The sequence below is a fragment of the Vitis riparia genome, chromosome 10 (assembly GCF_004353265.1).
Source record: "Vitis riparia cultivar Riparia Gloire de Montpellier isolate 1030 chromosome 10, EGFV_Vit.rip_1.0, whole genome shotgun sequence".
Classification (NCBI taxonomy): Eukaryota; Viridiplantae; Streptophyta; class Magnoliopsida; order Vitales; family Vitaceae; genus Vitis; species Vitis riparia.
In genome coordinates this window covers 22,913,605-22,933,728 of record NC_048440.1, presented here as the reverse complement: position 1 = coordinate 22,933,728, position 20,124 = coordinate 22,913,605, and the positions used below count along the sequence as shown (strand labels likewise).

General features: G+C 34.6%; 3 protein-coding genes and 1 pseudogene across 4 annotated transcripts; 2 read left to right on the top strand and 2 right to left on the bottom strand.

Moving 5' to 3' along the window:
* Nucleotides 1-3,075: 3,075 nt before the first annotated feature.
* LOC117923249 lies at nt 3,076-4,431 on the bottom strand (annotated as a pseudogene).
* A 1,346-nt stretch (nt 4,432-5,777) lies between these two features.
* On the bottom strand, nt 5,778-9,395 carry LOC117924221 (peroxisomal membrane protein PMP22-like). Of its 2 annotated transcripts, none has more exons than XM_034842806.1 (7): nt 9,226-9,395; nt 8,865-8,963; nt 7,203-7,304; nt 6,856-6,931; nt 6,469-6,539; nt 6,278-6,363; nt 5,778-6,182 (listed from the first exon to the last, which is right to left on the bottom strand). In XM_034842806.1, the coding sequence occupies exons 1-7, from the start codon at nt 9,295-9,297 to the stop codon at nt 6,131-6,133; spliced, it is 558 nt and encodes a 185-aa protein (XP_034698697.1). In that variant the 5' UTR covers nt 9,298-9,395; the 3' UTR covers nt 5,778-6,130. The 2 variants fall into 2 exon arrangements, with proteins under 2 accessions (XP_034698697.1, XP_034698698.1); XM_034842807.1 differs by lacking the exon at nt 9,226-9,395 and adding an exon at nt 9,117-9,215.
* Nucleotides 9,396-11,381: 1,986 nt separating this feature from the next.
* Nucleotides 11,382-12,742, top strand: LOC117924134 (probable F-box protein At4g22030). Its single transcript, XM_034842706.1, has one exon. The coding sequence runs from the start codon at nt 11,392-11,394 to the stop codon at nt 12,613-12,615; it is 1,224 nt and encodes a 407-aa protein (XP_034698597.1). The 5' UTR covers nt 11,382-11,391; the 3' UTR covers nt 12,616-12,742.
* A 1,862-nt stretch (nt 12,743-14,604) lies between these two features.
* LOC117924115 (probable F-box protein At4g22030) lies at nt 14,605-15,977 on the top strand. Its single transcript, XM_034842681.1, has one exon. The coding sequence runs from the start codon at nt 14,618-14,620 to the stop codon at nt 15,839-15,841; it is 1,224 nt and encodes a 407-aa protein (XP_034698572.1). The 5' UTR covers nt 14,605-14,617; the 3' UTR covers nt 15,842-15,977.
* The last annotated feature ends 4,147 nt before the right edge of the window (nt 15,978-20,124 follow it).

Below are 20,124 nucleotides of genomic sequence, written 5' to 3'. Positions count from 1 at the left end.
GTCCTCTCCTTGTATGATCTGTATGAGTTTCTTCTTGTTGCTAAGGGTGGTTAATTCTATTGGATATGTATTGAATGGCTTAGGCTTGAAGAGGTGTAGTGAAATGGGGTGGCGATGCAATTATATATAGGGAATGGGAGTGGACCAAGTATGCTGTTCAACGTTTGAATGTTCTCATGGTCTCATGGTCTTGGGTTGGACTTTTTCTTGCCTTTGGTTTATTGGGGTTTCACCCTTCAATTAGGCTGCTTGTAAGCTAGGGCATTGAGGCAGTCCTCCATTGACTTTCAACCAGCAAAAACCTGTAAAATTGAAATAGGCAAAGGCATTACAAGTATAGAGTTTAATTAAGAGTAAAAAACCCCAATGAATTTGAACAATTCCCTCAGTTCATTTATGACTTTTTAGATATATTTTTCAAATGTTTTGAGGCGATACATGATGAAGAATTCAAATTTAAATTCCCAGTAATGGGTCATGACCAGAACTGGTAAAATCAGCCTTTTGCTTCTCCAAGTTTTCTAGGTCTGAATTCTGTAGCCATATATTGTTGATCAACAGATAAATTTGACGTAAGTAAATCATGGGTTTTGTTCAAAGATGATTTGAGCATCATCACCATTTTATGAAATTTCCGGACGTCTTTCTTTCGAATTAACATACTGTGTTCAAATGAGATAATGGGCTTTCTTTTTTTAAATTTTTTTTTTTAATCTTTATGACTAAATCACAAATTAAAAACCATTTATTAATAAGCTTAATAATTATTTAATGAGAATGTTAAAGCTTTGTTTGAATCTTAAAAAAATTGTAAGAAAGAACCCTAGGATAGCTGATAGGAAAAAAGTACAGGAAAAAAAAAACGTGGACTAAATGTAGAATTTCCATAATAAAACCAAGTCAAATATAGAAATAATAAAATTGCGCAAATATGGAATTCCTGCACGAGTGCTTGAGCACTTAAGGAGTTTTTAAATTATTTTTAAAAATATTTATGCTCAATCTTAAGTTAATTTCATTTCTTAATTAATTTTAATTAACTTTTCTTGAACTTTTCTATATATACCTGTGTCATTTAATGGATCAAGTAACAATCTTGAATCTTTAATGGAGAATAAGATATACACTTTACAAAAGTTGGAACAAAGTTGTTGACTCAAAATAATTGACAAGGTTTTGATTTCAAGAATATTAACCCCATTGTATATGGTCAATAAATTGGTAATTGGGACTTCTCTATTTTGTTCATGCGCATATTTGCTTCTTTTCTTTGCTTGTCATGAATATTAAATTTCGATTTTTTTTTCTCATATTTTCTGTCAATTATTTATTTTTGTTTTCTTTCTTTTTTTTGGATTAAAACCTTATTGGATGTTTTCAAAGGAGAAAATATTGTTCATATTACCATTTTATCACCTACTAATGTAATAGGTGGTGAATGATGTTGAAAAGTACTGATAAGAATAAAGGTTAGAAGTATGAAATTTATCCCATTCTAACCTTTTCTTTTCTTTCTTTCTTATTACCAATCACCTCTTCAATATTAGTAAGCAATGAAGATTGGTAATAGAGGTGGTAATACAAATAAATTTTACTTGCAATAACAATTTACTATGATTATAATACAAGATCTTCCTCAATGCATGGAGATCAATGTGTTATTTCTCATAAAAGAGCTCGTCCAAACTAGAAGGGCTTGGTTTTACATCCATTAGAGATTGTCAGAAGGATGTAATCAAATCTGATAGTGTAAACAATGAAGTACCATCCATGATCGATGCATGCATACTGCACTGCTGATTAATCTTCTTGATCTTAGTCTTCACATGGATCCAGGGTCTTCCTGCATTTCATATTAATTAGTATACAATCAAAGGGTCTGGTCATGGACCATACAATTTTGTAAGTATTTTATATATATGAAATGCCTATATGCCAAGCCTAGTCACCAATCTACAATTTTTCAGGCTTTGTTTATATGGTTGTTTCCTTAAAAAATATTGCCTGAAGAATTTCTTATGCAAATATAGCACCAGTATACTATCAGACACCAAGGTCAACCAGTGAACTGATCCACATCCAATGCCTTCATTGCATCTATCTCTCGTGTGCATATGCAAGATTTCATATGATATTGATGTTATACAGGGATCAAGGGTACAAGGGTTGCCTACAACCAACCCATAGTGGGCCATCAATAGAAAGTTGTTCCAAGGTGAAGATCATGTCAATTAATCAATGACCACCTGAAATAAATGATTTAATTCGGCAGTACCCATAGTAGACCCTAAGTTTTCCGGAAATTTGAGGTTCACATTTAACCCTAAAAAGTCAACACGTGTAAACTCCATGAAATCTTTATAAAAATTGACACATGATTTATACATCTTCAGGTCTATTTAATTTTTCCTTCGTCTTGTACATTAATTCTTATTCTCAGCATCAAAATTCGTTCATAACTTGATAATGGGTCTCAAATTCAGTGAGTGACAACTATCAACTGTAAGGAAAGAATCATTTGGTTGAAAACCCACCATTGACTTTGGCTCTTATAATAAAAGTCAACCTTCCCATACTCAAAACCTGTCTTATTTCAATAGAGTTAAGACGAAGGAATGATATTTTTGACATTTTCCATGGATGGTTTACACACCTTTTCCTCTTCCAATGACTTCTATGTATGGTATGGATTCTACTAGCCCACAAGCCCGCAAGAAATGAAAATTTTCTACCTCAGAAACTGCATTTTATTAGTTGTCATTTGAATATTCATGTTTTCCTTCACTATAAAGAAAACCAAAGAAACTTAATTATGATAAAGAAAAAATATAACATTGTTTTTTATTCATGGAATCTCATCTCCAAAGCGACCTAGAAATACATCGGTTTTAGCTGAATGCATATATATTTTTCTTAATTATCAGTTTTAGTGATTAGATGTGTTCAAATTGCTATGTAGAAAATGGACTAATTCAATTTCCATGGAATATTCAGCCCTTTACCAGTCTGATTTTCATTGATTGAATGAGTGAATGAATTACTAGATTGTACAGCTCTATTGCGTTTATGGACAAGGTTAGCTTAATGACATTCAAGAATTGGTGCATTATCAACAAAACTGAGGATGAACCTCTAGGGTATTAGAAGAGCTTGCTTGCGAACTCTTCAATGGCATCTCCATTTTTAGAAGAAGAATAAGAGGATGCTGCCAGATCCTTGAGCCCGGACAAGCTTCTTCCTAGCTGCAGAGCCACCTTCATTTCAAACAATTCCCCGTTTTCTCTTCTCCCCACATCTCTTTCACTTAGATTTGACTCTATGGTCTCTTCCATTAGCCGGAAGAAGCCTGCGGTGCTCCTGTACATCTCAAACATGCACCATGCCCACTTGCCCGCCGTGCTCCATCGTGTTCACCACGCTTGCCATGGCTCCAGCTACGACTCCTAGTGTCGCGGCCCAGGGACCAAGAGAAGATCCCACGAAACCAGTTCCACAAGCCGCTAAGCCTGTCAATAAGGGGCCAGAAACGGCTAGTATCTTGTTAACTTTCAAGGCTATTTTACCCAGCCTCAAATAGTCTTCAGTGTCCTTCCTCTTTAAAACACCAACTACTTCTCTCATTTCTTCTTCCAACTCCATACTCCAACCATTTCCATCTGTTCTCCCACTGTGCCTCTGTCTTTGCTTGTTCTGCGGCCACCATACGGCAGGTTCCACAGTTTTGGGGAATTTATCTAGCATTGCTTCTAGTAAAGGAAGCGGGTATGCCTTGTCCAGGGCCAAAACTTTCTCCATGACTTCCTCAACATCGGTACTAGTAGGAGTACCACAAGAGAGTGTTCTTTGAATCTGGCCATGAAGCTGCTTAAACAACCTAACAGCATTACGCTGTTCTTCGACTAGTTGAGATGGCTGGATCTTGTTCATCACCACCAACATCCCAGTGGCTGCCAAATACATCAGAGTTGAAGAGAGCTTGAGGGCCACAAGGGGTCCTCCTACACTTGTAGCAGCAATTCCAGCCATGGTTGCAGCAGTGAGTGTGATTGCATTAATAGAGGTCAAAAGAAGATGGTTCCAATTATCACGCTGCTCCCCAATATTCTTATGCATCTCCACTCTATCTGCAACAGCCTCCATGATTGCATGGAGCTTAGCAATCACCATAGGATCAGAAACATTGCTTTCAGAAGGGAAAGTACTATTAGTTCTGGACTCGTATTTCTTCTCCACATGGCTGGTGGTTGCAGCTGTGAGACCAACTCCCATGTCCAGTACTTTCTGTACCAAATCTCTTGTGGGGAGCTTCACAGATATGCCGCTGGTCCGGAGCTTAGGCATATTGATAGTAGCTCTGATCGTTCCTCTCCGGCAACGAGATGAGGAATAAACCAGTGACCCAGTAACACTTGAAGATTGAAGGCTCGCCATGTCCTCTCCTTGTATGATCTGTATGGGTTTCTTCTTGTTGCTAGGACTGGTTGATTCTAATGGGTATGTGTTGAATGGCTTTGGCTTGAAGAAGTGTAGTGAAATGGGTGGCGATGCAACCTGGATAATATATAGGGAATGCGAGTGGACCAAGTATGCTGTTCAAGGCTTGAATGGTCTCATGGATCTTGGCTTAGACCATTTCTTGTCTTCGGTTTATTGGGGTTTCACCATTCAATTAGGCTGCTTGTAAGCCTGGGCATGAAGGCAGTCCTCCATTGACTTTCAACCTGCAAAATCCAGTAAAACCTTGAAATAGGCGTAGGCATTACAAGTACATATTTTAATTAAGAGTTCAAATCCCAATGAATATGAACAATTCCTTCAGCTCATTTACGACTTTTATAGAGATATTTGTCAAATCTTTTGAAGTGATATATGATGAAGAATTTAAATTTAAATTCCCAGTAATGGATCATGACCAGAAATAATAAAATCAACGTTTTACTTCTCCAAGTTTTCTGGGTCTGAATTCTGTAGCCATATATTGTTGATCAGCAGATAAATTTGACCCAAGTAAAACATGGGATTTGATAAAAAAAATGATAAGCATTTTGAGCATCCAGACGTCTTTCTTTTCCAATTAACATACCGTGTTACAATGAGAGAATGGGCATTCTTTTCCTCAATTTTAATTATTTTTTAAAATTTTTATGACTAAATCACAAATTCAAAACTATTTATTAATAAGGATAATAATTATTCAAAAATTCTAATGAGTCTTTCTTCTATTTTGGAAAGAAAACATTTTTCTAACTTAGAAAAATATGAAACATTTTTAAACCTTAGAAAAACAAGTTTAAAAAGGGTTCAACAAAATAACTTTTTAAAAACTTATTCTAAAAGTAAATTATTAATTAAAAAAATTAACATATTTTAATTATTTTTGATAGAATATTTTGAAGAAGAAAAAATAATGCTTTGAATATTTTATATTGTAACCAAGTAGCCAGATTCAAGGTAAAGAATAAACCAACAAAACTACTGAATTTCTAATCAAACTTTTGTTAATTTTGATTTTAAAAATAATTAAGAATTATTTTTAAAACCTGTTCTAGCACCGTCCGCCTTTTTATTTGATTTTGTGGTTGGACCATACAGCGGCAGTTAGACTTTCACAGTTAGGCCGCACCAGTTTGCAAAGATGGGTCAATGGGAATAGGAGGGCAGGCGCCCCCATTGAATAGGAGGGCAGGCGCCAGTGGGCGCTGGCCCTAGCTTATTTGGTCAAAAGAGCTACCATTAGAATCCAACATTCAGCCCTCAATGGAATGTGATCTGAGATCTAAAACTGAACCATTCCTCATAAGTCATAACCATTTCCAGCCTTTTAGCCATGGATTAAGGGTGTAAACACGACACAAAACAACAGCTTTCTATCCCCAAATTGTGGCTGTAGCCTTTACCAGGAAGCAATGTGTTTGACTACACTCTGATTTGCCCGTACTAAACATGGACCCACAAATATAATCGAGATTACACACACATAAAGTTCACTAATCCCTTAAGTCAAAGGTAAATAACCCATACAGAAACTTCAGACTTATTAGAGATTATAGTCTTGTCTTGTGTCACATAGAATGTAGTTCTAGCTGGGGAGCATTGATCGTCTGAGATGGGTCATCTTTGGTTCGTTCCCTTAGGCTTTCTTTGCTGCAATCGACCTTGCTTGTAGATTCAGAAATATTCCCCTAAAATATGAAAAACAAATTCCAAAAATATTCCATTAGAAAGAAGGTGTATATGTTTGGGAGGAAGTGGGAAAACAGGGAAACAAGGATTATACCAGGCACATGCAATGACACTATGGAAGATGACACGCAACTGGAGTGGCACATACTGGTGATTGACCCATCCTACCACCGGCCAGAACTGCATTTACATCCATTAGAGATTGTCAAAAAGATGTGATTATGTTTCCACATGTATGGCATATTATCATTGAGTTCATATCTGATAGTGTAAACAATGAAGTACCGTCCATGATGTATACTGCACTGCAGGATAATCCTTCTTGATCTTAGTTTTCACCTGGGACCAGTTTCTTCCTGCATTTCATAAGAGTATGCAACCAAAGGGTTATATGAAATGCCACTATGCTAAGCCCAGTCACCGATCTGCATCTTTCAGGCTTTGTTTACCAATTTGTTTACTCTAAAATACAGCACCCTTATCAGACACCGAGGTCATCAAGGGAACTGATTTACATCCAATGCCTTCATTGCATCTATCTCTCAAGTGAATATGGCCCTCGATTCTTAAATATCATTTGCAAGATTTCATATAATGAAGTAATACAAAGATCGAGGTGAGGGTTGCCTACCTATATTTCTATGAAAACTTCAAGATGCAATATGGACTTACCCTCAATAACCAGCCCATAGTAGACCATAAATACAAAGTTGTTCCAAGGTGAAGCAGTCAACTGTTCGAGGACCACCTGAAATAAATAATTTAATTTGGCAGTTTAGAATATAACAGCTTGTTGGCATAAATCAGTGCCTTGACTATTTGGAAATAACTAATTTTACTTTTCAGTTCAAGAGGAAATGAAAAGAGAGGCACATTATTAGTTCATTCAGTTTCAGTTCTGGAAGAGGAGGTGCTCACGACTATTAGGGATTACAACTGTAGTCATACAGTTCCAAAGTTTCAACCCCTTTCTTCCAACTTCTCATCAAATAGGGTACAAGGGAGAGTAAACTGCATACCTTCTTGGCCACTGTCTTTGAATCTTTCTTCCCCTTAAAAAGCTTATCCAGTAGTATATGCAGAAAATGTCCGAAGGGCCCAAGATAAACAAATCCAAGAAGCTGCATGTAGCAGGTTAGGATAGTTATATTAATTGAGAGTTGAAACTCAATAAGCAAAATTGTCTATACATGAATGAAAATGAACATATTAGCAGTTAGAATAAATATAGAAAAAGATCTCAGCCTCTTTTCTCTTTAGTAGTCTCCAGTTTCTGCCTCACAATTGGTTTGCGTTAGGCCAAAACAGGGGATGCAGCAATAGCATTCATACTTCAAAATCAAAATAAAAGATGTACAGGTGGAAATTAGAATTAACATGAGCTACGTATAAGGTAGATTTCCACTAAGAATAACAGTAACTAAGATTGTGTTTTAGGATTTAACAGAGAACCCCACAAGCATACTGTAAATATCAGTAGGTACCTTTTGTTTTGTTCTGAGCTTTCCAAACCAGAAAAAGTTCCATAGTTAATATTCATGAATCTCTCTCACCCAAACCCAGAAAACCAGGTCAATAGCGTGAATCTGTCGCATTTCAACATGCCAAATGTGAGTCATGCCCTTACTTAATCTAACCTGGACACTACTTTTCACCACCCATAATTCCTTTCTAGTAACTTGCGTTCATTAGCATCCACAGAAATGAAACCATTCAAAAAATAAGTTCATATAGCACCTAGAAAATCAGCAGGAAAGGAAAAAAGAGAAACGAAAAAGAGCAGATAAAACAGAAATATATGCGTGCCTCTACCTTAAAACCTTCGGAAAGTAAAACCAGATGCCCATTGGACAGGAAAAATGGGATAGTGTGTTGTTCTCATAAAAGAAAACCACAATGAATTATGAGTTCTAGGACAAATGAAAAATGGAAAGAAGAATGCCCTCTTACTGTTGCTTTCACATTCTGGGAAGAGGGAGAAAGGAATTTTCCCCCAAGCTCCTCAGCATCATCCAGATTTTGGTATGAGTTCATATTCTAGAGCCAGTGATCTTACTTTAGCCAAAGTAGGTCTCCAATGTGGAATAGTAGAATGGTTCTTCACAACATGGACTCTCAGAAATCAAATTGAATAACTAATAGCAATGACAAAACTTCAAGCAAGCATAACTTTTGGTATCAAATTTCATAGAGAGCTCTCAACATGTCTAAGTGCCAACTCCTCCGCAAAACCATGAAAACTACAGTATCATCTGAACAGATAGAACCACGTTATGGGTGCTGTCCAAACAACTTGAGATCACGAATGATCACTGCATTCACTGTCTGTTGGCTGATTGGGTGGGCCAATAAACTCTAACTTTGCTATTAATCACTATTGAACCTATACCAGTGTCCCCCCCTTCAGCCTTATAGTCTCAAAATGCAATTTTCTTCAGTCATGTATCTCCTTCAAAAGTGACAACACACCCAATGTCCAAAGGCCACAACACAAAGAAATCCCAAGCTAATTTTGATCTCTGATCATCAATTTGTAATGAATATTAATTCAGTGATGAAACAAAACATCAAATTTTCATGCCCAGTTATTTTTCTTGTTAAATTGCCAATTTAAAAAAAAATTAAAAAGATTAAAAAAAAGAACAAAACAAAAGCATAAAAATAATGGACAGAGAGCCTACCACTTTGAGAAGAAGACGCTTCAGTTGAAGTTTCTGAATACCAGATAGCTTTTGAGAAACTATGTCACTGACAGCTGACAACACAGCCGCTGTAATGGCCTGCATCCACCTCAAAACCCCAAAATCCGAATCATTAATCAAAAGAACAAAACCCAATTCATAAAATCCAAAAACAAACTGTCCGTTTGATTCCGGAGAAAATGGAGGGAAAAAAACTAAAATAAATAATAAAGAAAGGGCCAACCCAGTTACCCAACATATATTGCCCTCCAAAGTCCCGAATTTTCCCATCAACCAAACAAGCCCATAAATCAGAAAGGCAAGAGAAAATGACAAAAGCGCAAGAGAGGTATGTGGGGACCTTGGTTCTCAAAGGGTGATGCTGAAGTTGTAAAAGGTACTGGTGCAAACCCTTCTTCGCCAATGATCCCATCCTTCACCTCTTCCCAACCCGTGATTTCTTGATAGAGAAAGAAAGGGAGAGAGAAAGAGTGAGGCTCTGTCCTCCCGTCCTCGATTTTGATTCAGTCAACTTTATGGTCACACCCACTGAAATATCTACCTAGTTTGGTAGTATAAGCGTGGGAACTTCCGTGGTGTGGACCCCACATGTCCGGTTTGGACCGGCCGGCCTTGCCCGGGTTAGCTCGGAGAATAACCCGATACTCATTTGCACAAAGCTCCATGTGTTCTCCTTCCGAAGTCGTCTTGTTTACTATATTAATTTCGTTAATCTCTTGAAATTTCATGAAATATTTTATTTTTTATCTTATTTATTTATTTTTTATTTTAAATTAAAAAAATTTGATAAAATTTTAAATTTCGGATCATCAAATATTCAATTCAAAAAGATAAATAGAATTTATTCTAAATTTATTTAAAACCTGATTAGTTTGATTAAATTTGTGAGTCACATGAATTAACTACTAAGTGTGTTTAGTACCATGGGTCTTTAGAAAAGAAATATCATGATAAATAAATTTTATAAAATCTGATTTTCAGGAAGATAATAAAAATGGAAATTATAATAATAAAATGAAATAAAATAATGGTTTATTTTGAAATATTTTAATGGGAATTTTGAAATAAATATCATAATTTCTATAATTTTAATGAAAATGGAAGGAAATTATGAATTGGGAGAGACTAGATTTTCCTTGTATACATTTCATTTTATGTAAAATTAATTAAAAAAATGAATTAATATCAAGATTGGAATTGAGAAAACTAATTATAGTAGATAATTGGCTCAATGCTATAATTAAATTATAAATTTAAAAAAATCATTATTATGTTCCTATATCTTAATTTTATCGATAATATTTTTAATAAAAAGACTTTTAACATTTAGACACAATTGAAGGTCGACATAAACTGAAAATAATATAATAACTTAAGTAGGATAAGAATAAAAGTATTATCATAATTATGAATAAATATATAAATTTGGAGAAATTGCAATTCAATGAATCAACAAATTTAATTTCCTTTTTAAAAGTACATTCGAATGTTGTTTGTATTGTGTTTTTAATTATATTATGATTTTAAGCTATGTTAATTTTTTAAGATAGGGAAGAAGGGTATAATTTAAAATTTTTATTCCCAAGCTTAGATGTAGCTACGTTGATAAAATAGTTTAAATAAGTAATCGTCGGGTTTTAGTTTCATAGGAAAAAATTCACTCTATGAAGAAAAATAAACATACTTATTTTTAACTTGACTTTTTTATTTATTCCATAAATTAAATATCAATACAATATGATACATCACATTAAATATAATATTTTAAAATATCTTTTCAGTCTTATATAATATTTAAGGATATTTGAAATAACATTATATGATGTACATGTTATATTGTTTTAAAGAATAAGGCTTCCTTTATAATAACTTTCTCTTTTTGGGTTAAGGTACATAACTTAAAGTCCAAACCATAATTTTTCGGGTACTCAATCCCAAGAGACCTTAAAATCTATCAAATTACACATTGAGACTAATTTATTGAAACATGGAAACATAATTAGGGAAAATATTATCGTGTCAATTCAGTATCACGTAGAACAAATACAACATGTAGGCCATTGAATTGTATGGTAAATTTTGGATTTTTGAATAAATGTAAAAAAAAAAAAAAATAAGTAAAAATATTGAACACGTGGCATTTTTCTACTGATGACCCCTTTTGAACGCCCCTCCATCGAAACCCTATAACCAAGCCGGTGACGGCAGGACTGATGTCAATTGCATGGATGAACCGCCACATGAACTGAAAGCAACAGGTTTTTATTAAATCATAAGACGTCGTACAAGAGAATCTCAATTAATTTTGCAAATTATGATAGCCAAAAATTTATGAACGAGTCATGGAATGGGCCGAGTCAAGGCAGTCTGCAGTCAATGTTCCAAAGTCTGACCTACCCTCTTCAGCTATTCAACCAGTTGCTCTCTATAAATACCATCAACGGCCTCTCTTCTCTTCACATCAAACCACAAACAACAGAAAACCAGAGAGATCAGAACCCCATCAATGTCTTCTTTACAGTCTTCATCTCTAATACTCTCTTCTTCCAAGAGATCAGTCAACGCTGCTATCCATCTTCCAAAGGCTAGAACACCGGCCAGTTTCTCCATTCCAAAGCTACCCATGACTACAAACCTCAAGGTTGCTGAAGAGTTGAAGATCGGAGATGGGTTGATCACAGAAAAAAGCAGTGTGAAAGCTGCTGATTCTGCGGCCACAGCCAAGCTTTACGCAATCTTGGAGGCTGTGGCTGATAGGGTGGAGATGCACGTCAATCTTGGAGAGCAGAGAAATAACTGGAACACCCTTCTCTTGAATTCTATCAATATGATCACTCTCGCTGCTGCTACCATGGCCGGGGTTTCGGCCACTGTTGGGGTTGGAGAACCCCTTTTGGCTTTTAAGGTGTCGTCTACTCTCTTGTTCTCTGCTGCCACTGGCATGCTGCTTGTGATGAACAAGATCCAGCCGTCTCAGCTGGCGGAAGAGCAGCGAAATGCGGCGAGGTTGTTCAGGCAACTCCAAGCCCAGATTGAAACTGTACTCGCTGTTCGAACCCCAACTCAAGAGGATGTCGAGGTTGTGATGGAGAAGGTCTTGGCTCTGGACAAAGCTTACCCACTTCCACTGCTTGGTGTAATGATCGAAAAGTTCCCGGAAACGTTCCAGCCAGCTGTTTGGTGGCCGGAAAATGATTCTCACCAAGGAAGGAGAGAATTAGAGAAAGAATGTAATGAGAATAATGGATGGAGTGAGAAGATGGAAGTGGAAATGAGGGAGGTGGTCAAAGTGTTGAAAAGAAAAGATGCTGAAGACTACATGAGACTAGGCAACCTGGGTTTGAAGATAAACAAAGTCTTAGCCATCTCAGGCCCTTTCCTCACTGGTATGGCAGCTGCCGCCTCCGCTCTTGCAGGGCCTTCTTCCCAAAGCCCATGGGCGGCGACACTGGCAGTTGCTGCCGGATCATTGGCCAGCGTTGTTAACACCCTGGAGCATGGTGGGCAAGTTGGGATGGTGCTGGAAATGTACAGAAACTGCGCAGGCTTCTTCCAAAACATGGAAGAATCCATTGAGTCCACACTTGGAGAGACTGAACTTCAGAAGAGAGAAAATGGAGAGTTGTTTGAAATGAAGGTGGCTTTGCAGTTGGGAAGAAGCTTGTCACAGCTCAGAGATCTCGCAGGAGAGGCAGATTCCACAAATGAATTTGCAAGCAAGCTCTTCTGACAGAATCTCTGTATGATCATGAATTGCCACATAGAAAATTTGTTAATCCCCAAATCTCAGTATAGTCAATGTGTAAATAATAATCTGTTTCTTTCTTGCTATATACATACATTAATGTTTGACCATTTAAAACATCCATTTTCTTGGTTAATTTCTTGGGCCATAATACATTGAATTTGCAAGGAAGTCGTTTAGTTTCAATATTAAATACTGTTTAGATTGTAGACATCACCTAATGTGTCATGTTTGGGAAAGGAGAAAGGTCAACAAAATTAGAGAATTTAAAAAGGGATATTTGGTTAAAAGGCCTAAAATAAATATGAAATTTGAGAAATGTCCTTCCTTTTTTTTCTTTCTTTAGAAAAATGATCCATTTGAGGTATTTTTATCCTTCTTTAATCCCTTTAAAAACACAATTTCTCTTTTATTTCTCTCCTCCCATACCGCTACCTCCCTTTTTCAACAAAGTTCAAATCATAGAGTAAAGATTAACGAATTGAAAATTAAAGTCTTTCTCATGTCAAAAATACAAAAATACAAAAATATCATCATTCCTTTTTAAAATTACATTTGAATGTTGTTGTATTGTGTTATTAATAACGCTATGATTTTAAACTATGTTAATTTTCTAAGATGGTGAGGAAAGATATAATTTGAAATTTTTATTCCCAAATTTGGATGCAGGCTAAGATAGTAAAATAATTTGAATAAATAATCATTAGGTTTTTAGTTTCATGGGAAAAAATTCACTCAAAGAGGGAAAATATGCATATTTATGGGATTGGAATATCCCATATTCATCTTATTTTTTCCCCCATAGTAGGTGAAATAAGTTTTCTAATCTTATCATTATTTATTATATGATCATATTTATTCTAGATATATGATAAGAGTGAGATATCATATTTTATTTTATATTTGACTTATGAAAAAATAGAATAAGTTAAATCATCGTTTAAAACATCCTCGAATATGGGATATAATACTTCTTATACAATTTTTGTTATATATCTTATAGAATTTGATAATTTTAATTTAAGATATGAGAAATTATATTTAATTTACTATAATTTCATTTTATTTTCTCTTTCTTTCTCATAATTTTTTTTATATTACTCACTTTGGAAAACAAAATTTTTTTATTGATTAAATTTTTAGTACGAAAGAGTACATACATAACATAATCTAAAATAATATTAATAAAAAATATTATTGAATATAAAATTTATATATTTAACAATATTATGTAATATTTTTTATTTAAATATTTTAATTATGAGAATTATTGGCAAAAAAAAATAAAAAATCACTTATTAAATTATAAACAATAAAATGATTTCTAAAAAAAATACTATACATAAAGAAAAAATATATATGTTTTTTTCCTAGAAAACTTTGGGATGTGATATATTTATATTTTTGAAATATTATATGTTTTTTTATTTCTTTTATGAATTAAACATTACTACAATATAATATATCTTACTAGATATGATTATCATTTTATTTAATGTTGTATAATATTTAAGGATACTATATCACATTTAAAATAATATTATAGGGTATATTATTTCTAAGGTATATAATAAAATTTGGATTTTTGAATAGAAAAAAAAATTAAGTAAAAATAATAGGACTTATTGCGTACGTGGCATTTTTCTACTGGTGACTTCTTTCCAACAACCCCCCCTCCATCTAAACCCCGGTGACGGCACGGCTGGTGTCAATTGCATGGATCAACCGCCGCATGAACTGAAAGCAACAAGTTTAAGACGTCGTACGAGAGAATCTCAATTAATTTTGCAAATTATGATAGCCAAAAATTTATGAACGAGTCATGGAATGGGCCGAGTCAAGGCAGTCTGCAGTCAATATTCCAAAGTCGGACCTCCCCTCTCCAGTTATTCAACCAGTTGCTCTCTATAAATACCATCAACCGCCTCTCTTCTCTTCACATCAAACCACAAACAACAGAAAAACCAGAGAGATCAGAACCCCATCAATGGCTTCTTTACAGTCTTCGTCTCTTATATTCTCTTCTTCCAAGAGATCAATCAACGCTGCTATCCATCTTCCAAAGGCTAGAACACCAGCCAGTTTCTCCATTCCAAAGCTTCCCTTGACAACAAACCTCAAGGTTGCTGAGGAGTTGAAGATCGGAGATGGGTTGATCACAGAAAAAAGCAGTGTGAAAACTGCTGATTCTGCGGCCACAGCCAAGCTTTACGCAATCTTGGAGGCTGTGGCTGATAGGGTGGAGATGCACGTCAATCTTGGAGAGCAGAGAAATAACTGGAACACCCTTCTCTTGAATTCTATCAATATGATCACTCTCGCTGCTGCTACCATGGCCGGGGTTTCGGCCACTGTTGGGGTTGGAGAACCCCCTTTGGCTTTTAAGGTGTCGTCTACTCTCTTGTTCTCTGCTGCCACTGGCATGCTGCTTGTGATGAACAAGATCCAGCCGTCTCAGCTGGCGGAAGAGCAGCGAAATGCGGCGAGGTTGTTCAGGCAACTCCAAGCCCAGATTGAAACTGTACTCGCTGTTCGGACCCCAACTCAAGCGGATGTCGAGGGTGTGATGGAGAAGGTCTTGGCTCTGGACAAAGCTTACCCACTTCCACTGCTTGGTGTAATGATCGAAAAGTTCCCGGAAACGTTCCAGCCAGCTGTTTGGTGGCCAGGAAATGATTCTCACCAAGGAAGGAGAGAATTAGAGAAAGAATGTAATGAGAATAATGGATGGAGTGAGAAGATGGAAGTGGAAATGAGGGAGGTGGTCAAAGTGTTGAAAAGAAAAGATGCTGAAGACTACATGAGACTAGGCAACCTGGGTTTGAAGATAAACAAAGTCTTAGCCATCTCAGGCCCTTTCCTCACTGGTATGGCAGCTGCCGCCTCCGCTCTTGCAGGCCCTTCTTCCCAAAGCCCATGGGCGGCGACACTGGCAGTTGCCGCCGGATCGTTGGCCAGCGTTGTTAACACCCTGGAGCATGGTGGGCAAGTTGGGATGGTGCTGGAAATGTACAGAAACTGCGCAGGCTTCTTCCAAAACATGGAAGAATCCATTGAGTCCACACTCGGAGAGACTGAACTTCAGAAGAGAGAAAATGGAGAGTTGTTTGAAATGAAGGTGGCTTTGCAGTTGGGAAGAAGCTTGTCACAGCTTAGAGATCTCGCAGGAGAGGCAGATTCCACAAATGAATTTGCAAGCAAGCTCTTCTGACAGAATCTCTGTATGATCATGAATTGCCACATAGAAAATTTGTTAATCCCCAAATCTCAGTATAGTCAAATGTGTAAATAATAAAGAAACTGTCGCTTTGTTGCTATATACATATAATGTTTGACCATTTAAAACATCCATTTTGTGGGCTCATTTCTTGGGCTACAATACATTGAATTTGCAGAGAAGTCATTGAGTTTTAATATTAAATACTGTTTAGATCGTTGACATTACCTCATGTGTTCTGTTTTGGGAAGGATAAAGGTTAACAAAATTAGAGAATTTAAAAAGGGATATTTGGTTAAAAGGACTAAAATAAGAGTGAAATTTGGTAATGATATTTATTTTTTATTCTTTAGAAAAATAACCCGTTTGAGACCTTTTTACCCTTCTTTAATTCCTTTAAAAACACAACTCTTTTTCATTTCTTGTCATTCTCCTCCTATATTGTGACTTCCTTTTTTCAATGAAGTTCAAATCCTAGAGCAAAGATCAACGAATTGAAGATTAAAGTCTTACTCATGTCAAAAATTCAGAAAAAAAAAAAAAAAAAGTTCTTTCATATTCTTTCTTCTCATCATCCATTTTTCTCTTTATTTCAGTTAGGGTTTGTTGGGGTGTTTTTTAGTAGTTTCATATGAACTTTGATAATATTGAAAATGAGGTTGAATAAAAAGTTATCACTAATTAATGAAATCTTAAATCACACTTACATTGAAAAATCGAGGTTTTAACTATCTTACAATTTTATAAATGAAACTTTATTATATCTATGTTCGGACAAACATTTTAACAAAAAATATAATTTTAATTAAGTTATCCATAGATAAAACAAAATTTAATCTTATGTAAGTTCTTTTTAAATTAAAGTTAACTATAATACAATTCAGATCATCATTATGATTAAAAATTTAACTTTAATTAAATCCTTTATAAATGAACTTAACTATTATATATCATGAAATTTTTTTCTTAATTTACCTTTAAGTTATGAACTTACAATATCTTGAATGAAAATGAAAAGAAGAGTGTCTTTTCATATGTTTCTTTCAATTTTTTATTTAGTTTTTTTTATAGTTGCAATAATAGTGAGAATACGATTTATAAGAGAAAACATGAATAAAAATGAGTTAGACAAACAACTTAAAAAAGAAAGTTGTGATGTTGAAATATTAAGTTAAATATCACGATATTTTGGATCTCTTCGAGACGAAAAAAAGAAAGAAAAGGAAGGAAAATAAATAGAGGGGCAAATTTATCCAAATGGTGGCAAATTTTAACAAAATCAATGGGAGTATTTTTCCAATTTAATGAATATTTTGGACCCACTTGTCCAAATACCATTTAAATGTCCCCACCAACCATAAAAAAAAGTACTACACTGCAAGTGGAGGCCAACTACGAAGGGATGAGCCCGGGCTTGAGTTGGGTGGCTATGACCATAGAGTGGTTGACTTTTGAGGTCCTATAAAGGAAAAATAATGGTTGGTTTTAAATTGAAGTGGGCCATTGAACCATTCTGGGTCACTCCTGAAGCTTCTTCAAACTATTTAAATAGTCAGTCAACAGAATAAAAATAAGATCAAGAAATAGTGATGGCTAATAAGGCCGGTTGAAAATAGTTGCAAAATTAAATTTTAAAATTAATATTTTGTAGAGTAAATTATTTTGGAAATTGAAGTGTTATTTATTTATTTATTTTTATACATAATTTTTATTTTTAATAATTCTTTATGTCTATCTAATTATTTTTTAAAACATTTCTAAAAAATAAATAAAAATAATTAAAAGATATTTAAAACCTTCAAAAGATGTTAAACACGGGAAAGATGTTTTCTAAAAAAACAAAAAACAATCTTATGATTGTTTAACCTATTTTTCTATATTTTTTATTATAAAAAACAAATAACTATTTTTGAACCTTATCAAACATGATTTTAAATATTTCAGGAAAAAGATATGGAGTAATCCAAGTCGGGATTGGGAATGAGAAATTTTTTTTAAAACATGATTTGGGGTTAATATCATATTCCTCGTCCCAATTATATATAAATTTATATTTATAAGATTTAAAATAATAATATAATATATAATTAATATTTAAAAATGTTTAAAATAAAATATTTTATATTTAAAAATTAAATATAAAATTACGAAATTAAAAATATTAACATAGGTTTCCATAGATGAGGAATTCATTCTCACAATAGGCATCCTTTATCCCCATTGTGTTTAGTTTAAGACGATGAATGAAACTTAAAAATGAAAAAACCTTGAGGTCATGGGCACTAATAATCCAAGTCAGGATTAGGGATGTGAAAATAAAATGTAAATTTATAAACGGGGATTTCTTGAGTTCATCCTACTCTATTAACATTCATACCAAAAAACTTCAAAATCAATTCTCCCCCATAAGTTCTTAGTAGATTATAACTCAAATGCTCATCAAAACTAAATTCATAATTTATCATCACATCAAAGTCATTGTTTCCAACGTTATTCCGTGAATTGGTTCTCCTTATCATATAAGGGGGGTTAGGAGTGGGAATAGAACGGGTTTGGGATGAATCACCCATCCTGTTTACTTATACATATTCCCATCCCTATTCACAAAAATTTTAACAATACATGGTAGGGTGGGACAGGTATAGAAAATTTGTATACTTGCTTCGTCTAATTTTTTTTTCTCCATCTTTTTGTTTTTAAAATTAAAGTTTGATGTAAAATAAATATGATTTATAAATAAAGAAATATTTAAAATATTTAAAATATATTTTTATGAAAAGTAACATTTTATTTATGTTAAAATTTTGAAAAAAAAAATCGTCTAAATTAACTTTTTTTATTTAAAATCATGTATGACACGAAATATGAGATGAAAAATAATAAGTTCTGTATATTAGATTGACTATACACATAGTTTACATAGGATATTACAAGAGAATAAATAGGAAACAAGAGACATAATAGGAAACTAACTTATTATTAAATCATAAAACTATCTAACCGAATCCCTCACTTTAAGGGATTTTAAAATAATTCTCCTATTCTATTTACAGCTCAATTACAACCTATTTACAGCTCGACACTCCCTCTCAAGCTAAGGAATAGATGTCTTCCATTCCCAACTTGAATACAAGATCGTGAAACATTGAACTGTTCAGTCATTTTTGTTAGGATATCGGCTAATTGATGTTCTAATGGAACATAGGATATACACACTATTCCTTCCTCCAATTTTTCTTTGATGAAATGCCTATCAATTTCAATATGTTTTGTCCTATTGTGTTGTATAGGGTTGTGAGCAATATTGATAGCTGACTTGTTGTCACAATATAGCTTCATAGGACCATCCCACTTGATTCTCAAATCATATAGAATAATCTTCATCCAAAGTAGTTCACACAATCCTTGAGCAATGACCTTGAACTCTGATTCTACAGATGACCTTGCTACCACATTCTGCTTTTTACTTTTCCATGTTACCAGATTACTTCTAAGAAAAGTACAATACCCATTAGGGAACCTGCATAGTCAACGTCGGTGTATGCTTCTAGAGCAAGAGTATTGTTCTTCTTGAACAAAATTCCTTTCCCGGGGTTGTCTTTCAAGTAATGCAACACCCTATAAGCAGCTTGAAGATGAGGTTATCTTGGATCATGCATGAATTGACTAATCATGCTCACCGAGCAGGCAATGTCTGGTCGAGTGTGAGTAAGGTATATGAGCCTACCAACTAGCCTCTGGTACATTATTTTATCTACCATTGGTTTTTTTTTAGCTTTTCCCAACTTGTGGTTTGGATTTATTGGGGTAGAGACTGGTTTACACCCAATATTCCCTTGTTTTACCTATAAAGCAGTCACATACTTTTGTTGAGAGATGAAGATTCCTTCTGTGGAACATGACACCTCAATACCGAGGAAGTACTTCAGTTTCCCTAGTTCCTTTATCTCAAACTCTGTTGCTAATCTCTGTTTCACTTCATGCTTTTCTCTCTCATCATTTCCAATCACTATGATGTTGTTAACATAGACTAGAAGAGCAGTTACTCCCCTTGCAGTCGAGTGCTTAATGAAGAGAGTGTGGTCACCTTGGCATTGTTTGTGCCCAGACTCTTTCATGACTTTTGCAAATCTCCCAAACCAAGCCCTAGGAGATTGTTTTAGCCCATAAAGGGCCTTTTTCAGCTTGCATATCTTGTTACCTGTGTTTTTCTCAAATCCTGCTGGGATGTTCATGTAAATCACTTCATCTAAATCACCATGAAGAAATGCATTCTT

Coding starts and splice junctions, on each gene's coding strand:
- LOC117924221 (XM_034842806.1), bottom strand. CDS start 9,297: ATGGGATCATTGGCGAAGAAGGGTTTGCACCAGTACCTTTTACAACTT. Junction 6,932..7,202: donor CAAAGACAGTGGCCAAGAAG/GTATGCAGTTTA, acceptor TATTTATTTCAG/GTGGTCCTCGAACAGTTGAC. Junction 6,540..6,855: donor CTATGGGCTGGTTATTGAGG/GTAAGTCCATAT, acceptor TATGAAATGCAG/GAAGAAACTGGTCCCAGGTG.
- LOC117924115 (XM_034842681.1), top strand. CDS start 14,618: ATGGCTTCTTTACAGTCTTCGTCTCTTATATTCTCTTCTTCCAAGAGA.
- LOC117924134 (XM_034842706.1), top strand. CDS start 11,392: ATGTCTTCTTTACAGTCTTCATCTCTAATACTCTCTTCTTCCAAGAGA.